Raw genomic sequence first — 17,616 nt, forward strand, 5'->3', positions numbered from 1 at the left:
CTGTGAAGGTCGAACTGGGGATTGCAGCCACGTGTGCACTTGGCCATCAATGGAGATGCAAGCACAGGGAGGCAGCAGAGCCACAATGCCTGCAGGGGTATCCCAGGGGACTGTGAGAGCCTGCAGAGCTCAGTTTGCTTCCATCCTGTGAAGAAGGCATGGGGACTTATGGAGGAACAAATCAGTGTGAGTTTAGCAAAATGTCAAACCTGCACAGGTAAAGAATTTTAGCAGGCACAAATATTAGACTCATTCTTTCCCATCGAGAAACCTGTGTCATACACTCTGTTCAAACAACTACACCATGTTATTAACAAAAAACACCCTCACAGTTTACACTGTATGTATATAAATAAAGGATTTTTAATTTTTTAATAAAGAAAAAAAGATGATGGCTGACTAATCCACAACAAATCATCCCTTTCTCTGAGCCAAAGATGATTTTATTTGCCTTTCTTCATTTTTGCAGTTTTTTCTTTCCTCTTCTTCACATGCTTTGGGATTTTGGTTTTTCTCTTTTCTCTTTGGGCTTCTTTAACCAACTTTTTCCTTTCCTATAAGGAATCAAACACCATTCATTTAAAGCCAGAAGGGAATGAAGATTTTTAAGCAAGTCAATCAATTGTTACATTAACAAGTTAATTAACACATTACATAAAAACAAGGTTATCAAGATAAAGGAATTTTAAAAATCAATAGAAATGGTGAGGGGATAGGAAAAAGGAGATACAGGTTGGGGTGGAGCCTAGACCTGCACACTGCTAATGACAAACTAGTCAGAACCTGAGTTTCATGCAACCTTTGAAGAAAGTGAACAAGAGGCACTCTTAACTCACGCTATTTACACCTAAGATTACAACAGGTTGTCTGGTCTACATTTTCTGCTACCCACAGAGCTACTATAGTATCTGTTTCTATGTGTCATGTATCAAAATATTGATCCAGTAAGTGCTGATAGAGCAAGCTGCTCACCAGCAGGACTGGCAGGAAAGAATGCCATGCTACTGCAACACACTGTTAATCTGTGCCAGACGGAAGGGACGAGACTCAACTAGAAAACAAAAGGTCAGCAAAGTGGAAGGGGCAGGTAGAAGTAATGCTGCTAATCAGTTGTTCAACCTACAGCTAGCTAAACACAAGTTACAAAATACCCTCATCTCACACAAAAAGAAGTCCAAATGAAAACCTATCAGATGAGAAGTGGCCAAGACTTCCCTGTTTCACATCTAAAAGGCAGCAGCTCTAGACTGGTAGTGTGTAGTGGAGTGCTGCATTTTTATTTAACAGATATGAAATATATTATCTTACCTTTTCTAGGAAGAAAAACCTAAAATGCCATGTCCCAAATCTTGAACCTCTTAAGCTTGCAAGTTTCACCCTGCTTTTTTCTTTTTTTTTTTTTTTTTTTTTGCACAGCACCTAAAAGGCTGCCAAAAGGCTCTCACTCATGAATGATACACTGCAGGAGAGCCTCACCAAAACTGAGCATATTGTTCCACAGTTTAGAAAATTAAACCTCAATGAAAACCCAAATCCCAAACCCTAACCATAATCCTTTTGCTGGACTGCATTACATCTCTTGCCCACAGCAAAGCTAGCCAGCCTGTACTAATGGTACTGCAAAAACCACTGTGGTACAAACACTGTCACCAAATCTCCAGCTCTACAGATCAAGTGGTCTCAGCTGTCTGGGCATAAGGAGGTTCATCAGGGACCACAGCCACAAACCTGAGCACCAAAGCCCAGAAAAGTAATCAGAGGAAGTGAAAAGCTGTCCAGGCTTCACTGAATTCTACTTTGTGTAGCCCTATAATTTCCTGTAGAGATCTCTCTTCTAGCTTTGCCTAAGCTACAGAGAGCTGTGTTGCACACTGCTCTACATAAAACCACCTTTAATAAAGCACCCCCAATGAAATTCACTGCCTCTGCTCTTGTTCTCCACAACAGGAAAGGTCCACAGCTTGTTTCAAGAAGAAGCAAGAATCATTAAGTTTGGATGTTTTTGTGTCATATAAGCAAAGGTGGGAAAAAATAAACAATTCCCAGGCAGCTGACCTTTTTGTCCATGCTAACTTCAGCAGGTTTATCTTTGGGATGTACAGATTCTTTACAGCCCAAATCAGAGTCCTCTGAGCTGCCACCACCACCATCATCATCATCAGAGTCTGTTTCTGAATTGTCTGCCTCTTCAAGGAGTGCAGGAATCTGCAAGATACATCAAGAATTACATCAAATCAAAACCAAGAAACTTAATGGCAGCGCAATACACATACAGATGCACAATGTATATATATATTCACAGAAAAGAAAACAGAATCTGCTGCAATGAAGCCCTTGAGCAATCTGATGCTATCTCCCTTACTACAGCCCTCCCTGAGTTTCAAGATAAAGAATGAGAAGTAGGTTAAGCCAAACTAAGAAAAAGGAATCTAGAATGTACACCACAGATTCTTTTAGGTCAGGGCTCAAAGCACAGCTGTTATTTGCACTCCCAAACTAATTTCCCTAAGTTAAACAGCAATTTGCTAACATATGTGGAAGCCTATTTTTAATTATCCTTGGATCATGCCCAAATCTACCTTGGGGGCACAGTATGTATTTTATATTGCAAACACAAATATCTGCACTGAACACTCACTTATTCTTAAACAAGCCTGGAGACTGTGTTACAGCCTGATCCCATCCATATTTATATTTCCATTTTAAATCAAGAGTCTACACCACTGCTAGAGAATATTCACAAAGTAAGGAGGGGGAACCCACACAGGGCTTCTGCCTTGAATGACATGGCTCCAAGTGATCTGTATCCAACTTCTCATCCAATCTACTTTACAGAAGTGTCACTGTCAAGTACTTCAAACACAGTAAGACATAATATTTTATGGCTTATACTGGAGGACTGTTCTTTATGCAATATTACAACAGATACCCTATCATATCAACATATCTGATATTATATCTGATAACAGAAACATATCAAAACTTGCAGTCATGCAACAGTTTAAATCAATTACATTTTCCATAATCAGAAAACACTTTCCCTCATCATCACCTTAACTTTAGAGATCATGGCCACAACAAGGATTTTAATTACATTCTCAAGCAACCCAGCATCAGCCACAGTGCAGGGAAGCAAATTCTGTGTTGTGCAGACACACTGCCATGCCAGACCCATCCTGACACAAATGGTCACTCTGCATACAAAGGCTTCTTTCATGATGTCGGCTGCAGGACCAGGCATTCTCTGAACTACCTGTAAGCACTTTTCTGAAAATGGCTAAAATGAAGGATTTTAAAAAGACCCTCTCACCTTCTGAACACCAGACAAATCCTTCTTCAGTCCTGTCACAGTCTGGTAGAGAATCTGCTCCAAGGGAGAGAGGAAGAAATTGCATTATCCAATTATATCTTAATTCTTTGTGCCCAGAGAAAATTACTATCTAAAAATAAATTTAAAGAAATAAAGACCAGGATAAAATCCACAATGTTAGCATTAAGTACGAACCAGACACTTTTAAAGTATGATATAGATTTAGTACTCCACATCTTGGTAGCAACACTTCTGTTTTTGTTTGTTGCTAACAGTTTCCAGTAGGAAGAATTCATATTCCCTCTCTCTCTTTCGCAGGGCCTCAGCATGTCTACTCACATTATCTTGCTGAACATTCAATGCCATATCCTCTTCTTTCAATTTCATCATTATGTCCACATCCCTCTCATAGTTTTTAACTTCAGTCAGAGTTCGAGGTATGTAGGCCTTCTTAAATACCTAGCACAGTGAAGGGAAACACAGAGTTATTAATTTACATATAGTGTCATGATGTTCTTCTCTCCTAATTATGCATCCTTAGGAGAATAATCACAAAGAAACAACAAATGAACATAGCAATCATCCCTTACCATTTGAATTACAGAGTTGTTTTTTGTTTGGTTATTTTTTTGTAGGGGCAGGCTTAATGTGCAACCTAGACATTACTGATAGATCACAACTAAGAAAGCTCCTTCCTTAACCTGACTCACACCAGCCCACTTACAAAATTCTCCAACCATCTCTTAGCCCATTTGAGTCGTAAGGTTTTGTATCCTAAGATTTTTTCTAATGCTTTTATTGTAATAATTATAATGCCTTCAGGAGGCAACTCCATTGAAATGCACTGCTAAAACTTAATGTCTTTATGTAACAATACCCGCTTCAACCTACAGTACAACTCAAAAAAGGTTCTTGCAGCAGTACAGTGCAATAAAAACTAACTGCAGTATCAATAACATACTTAAAGTTTGTCACATTTGGAACAGTCTTTCAGCAAGCTTATGATCCTACCAGATCAGAGAAATGTGTTTTGCTTCTCTGTTTCATGGTATCAGTTCAATCCCAGTACAGATTCAGTACCCTTCATGATGACTGCTCAACTGAGAGCTGTGCACAAAGCACAGTTCCCCACTTCCACAGAGCTGCCCTTACTCAGCTCTGCTCTTTAGCATGGGAAGTGGCACAAAATAGCCATGGTCACATGTAAAAGTCTAAGACAAATGAACTGAACTTAGATGCTACGAAACCACCTCTCTTACAGGTCAGTACCTCATATAAACAAAGGAGTAACTTGCTTGCAGAAGATGGGCTTGCTACCAAACACTTGAATCTGACTCTACACCTCAGTAGTTTTATGCTGAGGCTATACTGGGAAACAAAAGACATCTTTCCTTGGCAAAGCCTGAAGCAGTTAGTGAAACCTGCTGAGCTCCAAGACAAAAAAGTCTTGAATAAATCAAGTTGTACTGACCCACAAGATAAGAGGCTTTTGTTGGTTGTTGGTTTTGTTTTTAGACTCTTCTGGAACAGACAGTTAAGACTAAGATGGAAATGGTTCTATCTTTACATTAAGCATTTCCAGAACATTAACAGCTTTCTGTAATGGATTTGAGATGGCTTCACTGAATGTAAAAGCAGTGGAAGAACTGAATTAGACTGGGAGTGGAGCTAGATAGGCAATTTGGCCAATGCACTTATCCAAATAGCCTGCTTCTGTATCACTGCTCCAAAACCACTAGCACAATCTGATCTCTCTACTCAGGTTTTTTATAAACTAAACCTGAACTGGAAGATACATCAAGAGACATAGATGTCAGCAAACAAACTAGTTTAGGAAATAGAGTATTTGCCTTCTAACAGCGTATTGCTGTCAGCTTTTACACATGGCATCCCTTAATACTTCACATCTCAGCTAGGTCAAGATATCTCAGCATCAGAAACAATGTTTTATCATCAACTGTACATTTTTTCAAAGAAAACACAACATTTTTCAGTGTTTAGAAGAGGTAAGGTTAACATTAATTTCATAGCAGGAACAGAAATCCTCACTTCCTCATCCACTTTATCTTGACTGGATCTTTCCTCTTCTGTTCTTTTCGATGCTATTTCCATTGCCTAAAGAAACACAAAATATTACAAAAAATTTATCATTCTTTAGAATCGCACCACTAAGCCTTTAGAATCACATCCAACTATTCCCATCTGTGTTTCTCCCTGTGCTCCACCGTCACTCACACGCACTCCAGCTGTCCCTGTGGGAATGCCTTCAGCGACACCTAATGGTGAACAGCCCTGCTGCGAAGCACCTGACAGCTGCAGGTCAGGGCCGTACCAGCAAGAAAAACACACGTGCAGCTCCTCCCCCCCAGACCAAACTGCAGCAGGCCCAGCACGGCTACACGACATACAGCACCAGTCTCCATATAAGCACGGTTATATTTCTGCAGAGCTCCTCCTTGCCAGAAAGGAAGAGCTAGCTTAAAGCATCCTGATTCTTACAGCACCTCAAACAGACATTTGAGTCTTCATGATTAGACAGACTTTCTTGTTGTGGTGTTCGCAGGGGTCCCAGGACGAGGGAAGAGATGAGAATCTTGACTCCATGTTTCAGAAGGCAGATTTATTATTTTATATATATTATATTAAAAGAAAATGATATATTAAAACTATACTAAAAGAATAGAAGAAAGGGTTTCATTAGAAGGCTAGCAAGGAAAGAAATGGAATGGAATGATAATAAAATCTTGTAACTGACCAGAGTCCGAGACAGCTGGAATGTGATTGGCCATTAATTAAAAACAACCACATGAGACCAATCAAAGATGCACCTGTTGCATTCCACAGAAGCAGATAATTTTTGTTTACATTTCATTTCTGAGGCCTCTCAGCTTCTTGGGAAAAAAGATCCTAGCAAAAGGATTTTTCATAAAATATGTCCAAGACACTTTCTGAGACAACATGCAATGAAAGCAGTGTCACTCTACAATGGTATAAATGGAAAAGACCTATATGCATTTTTGAAGCACTAGCACTACAATGTCATGTGCTGGCTTCCTTAGGATGTAGAATAAATGAGATGATGAAGCTTGAACTAGATCTGATTTTGCTGTCCTCTTACTCAGTAACAAGGCCATGAGGTCTTACCTTAGACAGGTAGTCATCAATGTTTTCACTTGTGATAGAAGGATCAGTAATAAATTCAAACAGCTCCCTCACTGTCATCACTGCAACATTGTGCTTCTGGAAAAAGTCTGCCAGGAAACAAGGGAGAGACAAAACCCATTAGTAATTCCATCTAACGTACACAGCTTGGATGTTAAAGTGACAATTCCAGCAAGCCAGCAACTCTGATGACTTGGGGAAGTCTAAGCAGCACATTCTACATCATATGGAGTTTAGTTACCAGATGATTCTTGGTCATCTGAAATAAAACTGTTCATCTCCCACATGCAATAAACACTAAAAGGAGAAAAACTGCACAAATATAAAAGCCAAATCAAATGACTTAATGAGTATGGGCTAAGAAGTAAAGAATTCAAGACAAGTGTAGTATTTGCAATGACTAAGATAAAAAAAGTATTTCAAATAAGGAATGGAGACCTCAAACTTTTGCCAGAGAGAAACAAGTGGCCACTGAAATACAGTACATTATGATCCACCCAAAAGGGAAGACACATTGATGTCCTAGAATCTTCCTCGCTACTACGCTCAGAATTGCTTTCTTAAATCAGTTATGACCAAATTATAGGCTGCACTTCTGTTCTGAAAAACAGCAGCAAATGACAATGAGGACTGTTTAACAAGTATTTTGTACTTAAAATTCCCAGAGGATCTCTCACTGTGAGAAATTAATCATGGAGGGATTAGAAAAGCACTTAGTTTGGCGGCAGCTCTCCGTGCTCACTGAACCACAAATCTCTGCAAAGATCACACCTAAGGCAGAACAGGTGTGTTTTCTTACAGTTTCTGTAGAAGGCTTAGACAGAGAAAGCTGCAGTGACAGAAAACAAACAAAACAACACCAAAACAACTGCAACTCACTGAGACACTAGAATATCTAGGTAAAGGAGCTCAAATGACATGAATAAAGAGCAAGGGTGTGACTAGCTAAGACAGAAAGCAGTTACTAGAAATGCATGAACTGAAAAGGAATAAGGAAAACGTAGCATACAGGACATCAACAACATACAGCATGCACACAGTTCTTTCCTAATTATGTGCCAGACTTTCAAGAGTCTCTGTAAAATAAGAAAAAAGTCAATGTGAAAAGAAAGGGGAGACAAAAGCAGCCTATAAAGAGAGATTTTTTTGTCCTCACAGACACACCCTACCAGGAGGTGTGTATCTGTTACACAACATGTATATTCACACATGAAGACCAAATTCTCAAGAGAAAAACACCATTAAACTTTACTTATCAACATACTATGACAAGTGATAACATCTCTAATTAATTACTCTGTGCCTCAATCCTCTCAGCTGCCCTTAGTGCAGGGAACTTTATAACACACAGAAACATCTTGCCAGTTGAGGAATCCCAGATGTGGATCCAGCTCACAGAAGGCAACACATCAGTATGTCTGCACAGTATTTTAAGTACGGGAAGTTAAGATTGGAGTGAGCACTGCTGCAGACTGGGAGCGATCTTAGATCTATCCTAACTCTGAGATTTAGCCATGGCACTCATTTAAGAGAGATGACTTCTAGCAAAATAAGCTGCACTACTCTGAACTCAGCACAGTACGCTGCTCCCTGAGGAAGTCACAAGAGCACAGGAGAGGAAGTATTTTAAAACAATCTTGACAGCTTCTACAGTCAGTTACACCTGAAAGAACATAAGGTGAACTAAGTCCATCCTGCTAAACAAACCAGGTATCAGAACAAGGGCTGGAGTGCAGCCCTCTCACCGTTAACGTTGGCACAATCCTTGCGCAGGAACTCCAGCGCGTGCGGGTGGTCGTGCTCCACGGACTGAGACACGTCAATGATGTACACGTCCCCTCCGTGGTACCTGCAAGGAAAACCCACACAGAGCTGCACCAACTCCACCAGATACTGAGGGGCAGGGAACAAAACATGCCTCAAACTTAAGAAGCAGCAAAAAAAAATCTTAACTTGTTTCTTCAGCATATGCCTTGTATGTGAGGGCCAGGGTGGCTTTTTTTAGTCAATCCTTTCCCTCCTCTATACAAGCTGTATAATTAAACTTTTTTTAAAAGTAGTCTGCTCATGAACAAAAAAAAGCAGAGAGGTGCATGAAAAAGAAATAAAACAAGAAACAAGTTATAAAAATATAGCAGTGAAATGACACCTAACTAATATAAAATACCTTACATAAAAATGCTACCTTACTAGTTTTTGCTGGAGTTGACGGGTTTTTTTCTAGTCGTGAGGGGGTTTTGTGAGGTGATTTTGTTGTGTTTTTTAATTTTTTTTTTCTTTCTTATTTTATGGTTCCGTTTGTTTGCCTGTTGGTGTTTTTTAACAGAGAAAGCTCAGATCTGGGCTAAAAGCTACATAATTAATTAGAAAAGTTACAAAACCCAGTAACCACAAGGACCCCACCCTCGCTGAAAGGTACATCAGTATTCTCACATAGAGGCTGCCAATGCATACATTTTAGATGTCACAATTCAGAGCAAGGATTAAAAACATACAGCATATTAAATTCACTGAGATCTGCGTGAACAAGTCTGGCATCTTGGTACATTCTTCTCATGTACTGGATGATCTGCAGGTACAGCTCCCGGACTTTGGAGTCAGACAACTGAGCATTCTTCAGCAGAGGAGCAGGTCTTGAAATTACAAAGAAAAAAAAAAAACAACAACAGAAACTAAAAATATAGCTAAAACTAAATAGAAACTAAATACTTTTTCCTTTTTCACACCAGCTGCAAACACTTTAATTGCTGTGCCTGAATCTTTCACTCCCTGAGTATGTCAAGCAAGTCAGGATGAGCAACCAACTGCAAGGAGCCAGCAGGAAGGGGAGCAAAACCTTGCTACATGCTTGCCAAAGATTCTGAAGCTCTATTTTCAACAGGAGCTAATTCGGACCGTGCTACATTAATGTCAGTAACTACAAAACAATAAACTATCTTCATGATTAGCAAGCCTTTCCAGCATTAATCTCTGGTTAAGCCACTTTATGAAATCATTTTGCACACAACTGAGGCTTCAGAATCACACAGATTGCCTGCAGTAGTAGCTGACAAATGTCTGGGACCATTCCACAGATCACATGCACATGTTAACTTTACAGCCCTAGAGTAACTGTAGGTAAATTCAGATGGTTGGTTTGGCTGGTTTTCATAAACCTTTGGGAAAAGCTATTACTAAATTAAAAAAAAAAAAAAACCAAAAAACAAACAACCAAATAAACAAAAAAAATTTCTTTTCTAAGGATACTTACCTATCACCTTTACCAATAAAGCCCATGACAAGCACATGACTCCTTAGCATAATTGGCTCTGGGCAAGGTATCTGGGCTGTATTCAACCTGAAATACAGGAACAAAGCCAAAAAAAAAACCAAAACCAAACTCTATTTGCTTTGCACCAGTGCAAGGAGCTCTGCAGCTTAGAACATAACACAGTGAGAGCTCAAGAAAGTCTCCCTTGTGAAGAACTAGGAAATGCACACAAAAAGCCACAACCATTCTGACCCTTTTTTCTAAGCATTCCTGTGTCAAAGAATCTTTTAGACAGTTCAAGTTAATCCTAGATTACCCCATATCACACAGTGTGTTGCTGCTCAGCAGCAGCTATTTCTAGCTTCTCCTTGCTGTTCAGTCATGTCAGAGTTCAGACACTGAAGAGCTTCAAGCATTCGCAGGAAAACAAAAGAAGATCTTTATTCTTCCCTCCCCTTTTGTTTCTCTCCCATAATGAAGCTTAAGACACTTTCCTGAACACTCCAGAGACCCAATAGGGTAGTGGTACCCAAAGAGAGAGCATCTCCTCTAAACTTAAAAGTTTTTGTAATCTCTGCATGATGAAATAAAAACTGGAAGAATCACCTTATTAAATTCCTCATTTCTTTTTCGGCCCATGTCTTCACCATTTTTCTTGGGTTGCCTTTGCAGTATCCATGACGAAATCTTTAAATAAAAAAATAAAAGACAACAGGGACTCTTAGTCTATCAACGCAGCATGAGCACTAGTGATTTTAATATCTTTCAAAACAATCCCTCTTCCCCAGTAAAATCAGGCAGAAGTCAAACTCACCTGAATTCACCACTGACATACTTATCCCGATCTTTAAACATCAGAATAGAGGTTTTGTAAATCTTTATTGCTCTGTTCTCCCCATTTGCAGTACTGGCATGATATACATTGGCCTATTAGATTAAAAAGGGAAGAAATAACATTAAAGAAAAGCTCTTTAAAACAACATAGTCTTCTCTCTTCTTCTCATTCTGATACCTGGAAAAGGGCTGATCCCACCCCAGCCCCTGTGTGGCACCCAGCTGAAGGAGACTGCACACCAGGGCAATCCTTTTTCCATGAAGGGCAGCTTGCAGGAAGTACATAAGATGGGGCAGGGGTGCAACAATATAAATGAATAAAAAAAAAAAGAATAAAATCAACATTGCACAAGAAAACTCTGCCTCATGCACACTTGGGAGACTGAAGCAAGCCCTTGTGTGAAGGGTTAACTTGAGTCTGTGCACTGTTCAGGCCCTAAAGCATGGCCCTAATGTCTCATGTTTTCACCTCTACACAGGACAGAAGTACGTCTTTAATTGGAATTATCTGGGTTTGTATGGTTTTTAGGCACTATTTAATACTATGGGTATACATAACTTTGCTAAAACCTTTTGTTGAAAGATGCAATTAACAACATCCACAAATTTAAGATAATATTAAAGCATTCTTAGAAATCTTTCATACTTAGGAAAATTGGTTTCCTTTAACAGAAATTTTTTTTCTTAAGATAACTTCTTACCAATCAAGAAGCACAAAATATGTAGAACTAAGCCCAAGTATTTCACTCCATTTTCTGAGCATCATAAACTTCCACCCAGCTGGCTAAAAAAAAAAGCCTTGCAATAAAACTTACTTCTTTCCCTGTGCTGATGCAGCCATTGATTTCTGATATGATACCTCTAGAGAGCATCTTGAACAGAATGATTCGGGTCCTTGGGTCCAACACCTCAAATTTAATACAGAAAAGTCAGCAGAGAAAAAAAAAAAAACAAATAATAATGCCCAGTCCTACTATCATATTAAAGAAGCCTGGGCATCAGAATGTTCTCAAGGATCGAATAATAATCTGAATATATAATAATAATAATCACTCAGAATTTTACCATGAATCTAGGAAGATATTTCACTTTTTCTTCAAAAACTTTTTCTCTTTTTAAATTAAGCATATGTCTTCAATCTAACTCTAGAAGAGACAAAGAAATAATGTCCCACCCATAGCTGCATTAAATGTTTTAAAGTAAGATATATCTTGGGATACAGATAACATAACTGAGATAGGACAGCCATGTGGGCTCAGCCCAGTAATAATTCAGTCTTGCTAAAGAAGAAAAAAAGAAAAATGCAAACTCAGCATTTTTTCTTGTTCTTTGGAATTCAATAAAAGCTTAAGATGGAATTCTGCATTACACATATAAACAAATCACAATGTTAAACACAAAAATGAGCTCTAAAATGTTTATGGAACCAAAGTTAACTTTCATATGTGAAACAAAGAAAGAAAGAAACAACAGGTCTCTTCAGCATAACAAGAGAAACAGAATTCCAAAACTCTGTTCTTGCTTTAACTGTTTTTTTCATTGATTCCAAAATTCTACACTATTTGCTCTGGTCAAAAGGGAATTTTGATGAACAAAGGCCTTACCTGTTCTACTGTTGCTCTGTCTGACTTGTCTTTGACTCGGTACCTAGCAGAAGTGAAAATAAAATGTTACAATCCCATATATGGGCTGGGTACTTTGACAGAGCAAACTGAGCCATCCTGTGCCAAAGGTTAAGATGACAGCCTTAAGAAGTAAGGCTTTCAGGTCATACAAAACCAAAGGTTTCTCCTGCAGACAGAGGGATGGAAAGGAAAACATCAACAACGTCTGTAGTAGGGGAATGACATCCATCACTTCTGTCTTACTATACCACACCAACACAATCATTTGTGCTACCAGTGACAAAAGATTCAAAACCTTGGATGATTCCAAAAACTGATTTGGAAACCAAAAAATTGAAGACCAAAGGGCAAACTGCATGTAGACAACGAACTTCATTTTTCTTAACAAACTTATTTAAACAAGGAAATAAGCACTATACTTCTGGGTTTAAAGTATTTAAGTGAAAATAGAAGCATAAGTAATACTCACATGTCTGCTTCCTTCTGCCTAGACTTTTCTGTGACTCTGTTTATAACAGAATCATCAAAATTTAACTTATCTGAAAAACACATAAGAAATGATGAAAAAAAAACCAAAACCCCAAACCCAAAGAAGTTTTCTACACACCAGGGTTAACCTAACACTCCACTCTGTTTACATTTCAGGGCAGGACTATAAGGTAACAACACAGATGAGTGAGACAATTCCAGAGACTTGGAAATGTGATACCAGTAATGCCTTTTGGATAACATCTCACCAATAAATTTGTCTGTTCTTTTCTTTTCAACAATCAAATGCCATTTTTCTTAACACAATAAATAATAGCCTCCCAGATTCTCTTCAACAATGCATTTAAATAGTGTTTGATGAAATGCTAAATGTATAAAAACTGCTGTATTTGGCTACAAATACCAGCAGCCTTCACCCTAGCACCACTTTGTTATAAAGGAAAACCCAACCTCTGATCTCTACCCTGTCAGAAGGTGCCAATCACAGCTACCCTTAGTCCTGACAGGCTGTGCTGAGCAGCCATCTCCATCTCAGGGCAAAAGTCAAACCACACCAGCTGGAACAGCAGCCTCTTCATTCAGCACAGGATCTCTGCTCCTGGGAGAGAACTGCTGCATAATGTACCCCCTCTAATACTACAGGGGCCTACTGCATTTGTCTAGAAAATGCAGCTTTGGTAGCAGCTGTGGGAATCACCAACACCACAACAGAGAGTTAATTCCCTCCCCCCACTCAAGCAGCTTTTTCCTAAAGACAATCCAGGGAAGAAAGACTTCATGCTGCCTGGAGAAATCAAGGAGAAATAAAAAGCCCCAACAAAACAGCCATATGGTTCTGAAGGTGGAGAGAGAGGGGGGTATGACAGCCAGTTCTTGGAGACTAAAGGCAACTTCAAATACAAAAAAGCCATTTTTAATCTCTCTGGGAAAGGGTAACTCATCCATTCCAGGGAGTTCTGGCTTAACATAGGCGGAATTAGTCTGAGAATGTCACAGAGTGGTAACTGTTTAAAATAACAGACAGCAGTGCAATTATACTCACCTAAATTGATTTTGTGTTCAAATTTTCTTAAAACCTTGCCTGCAGGGGTTGACAGTTTTGCTGAAGAGCAATTAGGGGTCTGTCTATTTGCCTGAAATAAAGGATTTGTTAACATAAGTCACGTTCTGTACACGGCCCTTTGAAATTCAAACCATTTCATTGGAAAAGTCATCTCAAATGCCTATGCCTAAAGCTGTAAGATAAAAACCACATGGGATATAAGGAAACAGATATGGATTAACACCAGATTTTACTTAAATCAAGAAAAGAAAATACAGGTAATACACCAGTCAAAATTCTAAAAGTGCTCCAAACCAGAGTTATTTTTTAGTCTAGGAAGCTACAAGTCTCTCACACAGCACTTTTTCTGTCTGTAAAAGGAAGAGAATAGAAGACAGAAACAAGGAATAAAACAAGAGGGAAAAAATGCAGAGGCAATGAACTGAGAAAACTTTCCAAGATTCTGTCTTTCCTTACATGTAGTCCTCCCCAAACACAACTAATACCTGAACATGATTTCACCATCATTGAACAGCATAAACCTCTAAATAAAGGCAAGAATATACCACCTAGACAAATGCTGCCAGACATGCTATGCTATGCTATGATCAGCGCCACTCTGATTTATCTCAACTATTCTGCTAAGTTGGTATCAATAGGAAAAATGAGGTTTTGATCCTCTAGTGTCCAAGCTGATGTGAGAACTAGCACCCTTCTTACCTTCATGAGTGCCCTCCATTCTGCACAACACCAGAGTTTCTATGCCAACACCATAATTATTTATATCATAATAACACCATAATAATTATATAATTATTATGCCAACACTCTAAATTAATTCACTTCAAGCACCCCCCTCCATTTCCCATGCTTGTATTTTTCTTTGTCTTCTTCACTATGAAGTCAAAAATAGAACTGGTTTCACCCCGGATAGGACTAGCAGATAGTCTAAAAATAAACAGAAAGGCTGGGGAAGAGGCTCAGAAACACAGAGAACAAATACCAAAAAGTAAGGAACATCCTAAGGGTGAGCAAAGAAAGAAAAGTTGAGAAAGGTAAGGAAGAGAAGAAAACTGCAGTGACCCAGAGAATCCAGCAACAGGGTTTGAGACAAGAAAATCAAATGGAGGTTGGGCTACAATGTACATACACATACAGCAGGTCACAGGAACAGATGCAAAGGAAGGGGATTCTCTCAAGGAAAAATTTCTGCTTGCATTTGTCCCCAACATAACATTAACAACAAACGAAGCCTCCAGACTGGCCCCATTAGCTCTTGGGCACCCTCAAAGCCCACAGAATAACCTTCAACATACCTGTGGATTGCATCCACCAGCAGCATTGTGGCGCTTCGTGAGTCTTCCCACCTCATCATCCCAGTCCCAGTCTTCATCTTCCTCTTCAGCATCATTGTCATCATCACCATCTCCTTCCTCAGGATTAACTTCTTCACACGTGCATAACTGGCAGCTCTCAGGGACCTCACCCTCTTTACATGCTTCTGTGTCTTCCACAGATTCACTGAAAAGAAACACAGATGTCTCTATAACTAAAAATTATTGTTAGTCACCAAAAATTCCATACACTTATCCCCATAAATGACTTTACATTTTCACCCGTGTTTTAATTCACTGAGTCCAGTTCTGAGGCCCTCTATTCAGGAAGGATATTGAGGTGCTGAATCAGGTCTAGAAATGAAGCTGGTGAAGGATCTGGAGCATCAATCCTGTGAGGAGCAGTTGTGGGAGCTGGGGGTGTTTAGCCCGGAGGAAAGAGGCTCAGAGGGGACCTTACCATTCTCTACAATTCCCTGAAAGGAGGCTGCAGCCACGTGGGGGTCGGCCTCTACCCCGAGGCAGCAAGCGACAGGAAAAGAGGACACGGCCTAAAGTTGCAAAGTTGCACCAGGAGAATTTGGAAGAATTTCTTCACAGCAAGGGTGGTTAGACATTGGAATGGATTGCTCGGGGAGGTGGTGGAGTCACCGTTCCTGGAGGTGTTTAAGGAAGACTGGAGTTGTTACTCAGTGCCACGGTCTAGTTGGCAAGGTGGTGTTGGGTCACAGCTTGCCTCGATGATCCCAGAGGTCTTTTCCAACCTAACCGATGCTACCATTCTGTCATGTCAATTACATGTCGCGGCTTTCTGCCAGGACAAGTACGTCCCAAAGCAGCACACATCATGGAAAAGGGAAGCCGAGAGACACACGCAGCCTTTCCTCTCATCTCCTCCCGTAGCGGGGCAGCACCGCCCGCTCTCCCTTCCCCGCTGCCGGGCAAGTCCCAGGGCTGCTCCCGCTCTCGCTCCGCGTGTCCGCCCGGCCCGGCTCCCCCAGCGCCCTCAGCCCCGGCCCCGCGGTGCGCCCTCACCTGTCCGAGCAGTCCGCATCGTCGAACTGCCCCGGCACGACCTGGCTCATCACCAGCGCCCGGTAATCCATGGCGGCGGCGGCAGGAAGCAGGAATCACCGGGAGGCAGGAATCACCGGCAGCCGGGATGCCCACGGCACGCAGGCGCCAGCCCAGCCCGGCATCTACGGCGCGGCCAGAGGGACCAAAAGCAGCGCGGGCGAGCGCGGCTGGGACGGGCCCTCCCCGCTTCCCGGGCTCCTGCGCCGGGAGGGCCTGGAGCCGGCACACGGAGGGGCTTCTTACAAGGGCTTGTAGCGGGGAATGGCTTTGCACTGAACGAGAGTAGGGTTAGATTAGATATTAGTAAGAAATTCTTTACTGTGAGGGTGCTGAGGCACTGGAACAGGTTTCCCAGAGAAGCTGTGGATGCCCCATCCCTGGAAGTGTTCCAGGCCAAGCTGGACGGGGCTCAGAGCAACCTGGCCTAGTGAAAGGTGTCCCTGCCCAGAATCACAGAATGGTTTGGGTCGGAAGGAAAATTTAAGATTACTTAGTTGGGATGGAACTGAGTGATCTTCAATGTCCCTTCCAACCCAAACCATTCTGTCATTCTATGAATCCCCAGCAGCTGCCAATACATCAAATACTGAACTGCGGTACATCTGTATAATAGTAAACAATTTAGCCTTAGAAATAGTGCATTTTCAAGCCCTTAATTCTTGACTGGAAATGACCATTCCTGCCACAGATTCATGGTTGTTTTCCCTGAAACAGATGATGATCTGTGTCCTCTGTAGTAGATACTGAGAAATTTTATTTAGTGTACTCTAAAATATTAAATTCCAATCTTTATTAAAATAAAGCTCTAGTTGAAGCCAAAGGAATTCCAAATTTGCAAGCCTGGCTAGAAGCATCTTAGTTTAATCTATAAACAGATTATAATATTATTATATACTGTTTATATACCTATATAATGTAGGATTAAGAAAATAAAAGTGAGTGCTGGGCTTTTGCTATCTGGTACATAAGGGCAAAATTTTAAAATGCATTCTCTTTTTATTTTTGTAAATGTTTTTGCATAATCCGAGTGGTATGTATAAAAGCTATAAAAAACCTGTGATTGTGCAGAAAACATGAATGCTTGTGCAGAGATACCTTTCAAATAGATTTGATACGATAGGTGTCATTTGCATCTGCAACACTTCCATAAAGTCAGCTCTTTGAGGGTTTCTGTGCTCATTTTCCCCAATACACAACCACCTCAGCAGAAATCAGATTAAGATCACCTGTTTACTGATCTTTTTCGTAGAACCAGGTGTTGGAGGACTCCTAATCCCCGTGGGTTAATCCATGTGTGTAGAGAAGGTGCTGTTCTACAGGATTATTTCACACTCTAATAAATTATTGAGTGCTCTTAAGTAAACATACCCATTTATTGTAATGACAAGGGACTGTTTGAAACATAACACTGCCAGAGGATTTCCACATTCGTTTTTATTCATTCTATGCTTCAGGCTTCTGCGTAACTTTTTTGACAGCCTTGGAGTGCAGCC

General features: G+C 40.4%; 1 protein-coding gene across 1 annotated transcript; it reads right to left on the minus strand.

Annotated features, from left to right (window-relative positions):
* Positions 1–339: 339 nt before the first annotated feature.
* Positions 340–16,200, minus strand: RIOK1 (RIO kinase 1). Its single transcript, XM_066558713.1, has 17 exons — positions 16,082–16,200; positions 15,029–15,233; positions 13,713–13,803; positions 12,651–12,720; positions 12,161–12,203; positions 11,372–11,464; positions 10,537–10,649; positions 10,329–10,409; positions 9,723–9,809; positions 8,968–9,105; positions 8,218–8,321; positions 6,455–6,561; positions 5,360–5,425; positions 3,650–3,769; positions 3,311–3,364; positions 2,056–2,205; positions 340–554 (listed from the first exon to the last, which is right to left on the minus strand). The coding sequence occupies exons 1-17, from the start codon at positions 16,150–16,152 to the stop codon at positions 444–446; spliced, it is 1,704 nt and encodes a 567-aa protein (XP_066414810.1). The 5' UTR covers positions 16,153–16,200; the 3' UTR covers positions 340–443.
* Positions 16,201–17,616: the final 1,416 nt, after the last annotated feature.

This window comes from Molothrus aeneus, chromosome 1 (genome assembly GCF_037042795.1).
Source record: "Molothrus aeneus isolate 106 chromosome 1, BPBGC_Maene_1.0, whole genome shotgun sequence".
Taxonomy (NCBI): domain Eukaryota; kingdom Metazoa; phylum Chordata; class Aves; order Passeriformes; family Icteridae; genus Molothrus; species Molothrus aeneus.

Coding starts and splice junctions, on each gene's coding strand:
- RIOK1 (XM_066558713.1), bottom strand. CDS start 16,152: ATGGATTACCGGGCGCTGGTGATGAGCCAGGTCGTGCCGGGGCAGTTC. Junction 12,721..13,712: donor TGAACACAAAATCAATTTAG/GTGAGTATAATT, acceptor TGTGTTTTTCAG/ATAAGTTAAATTTTGATGAT. Junction 5,426..6,454: donor TTGATGACTACCTGTCTAAG/GTAAGACCTCAT, acceptor GTGTTTCTTTAG/GCAATGGAAATAGCATCGAA.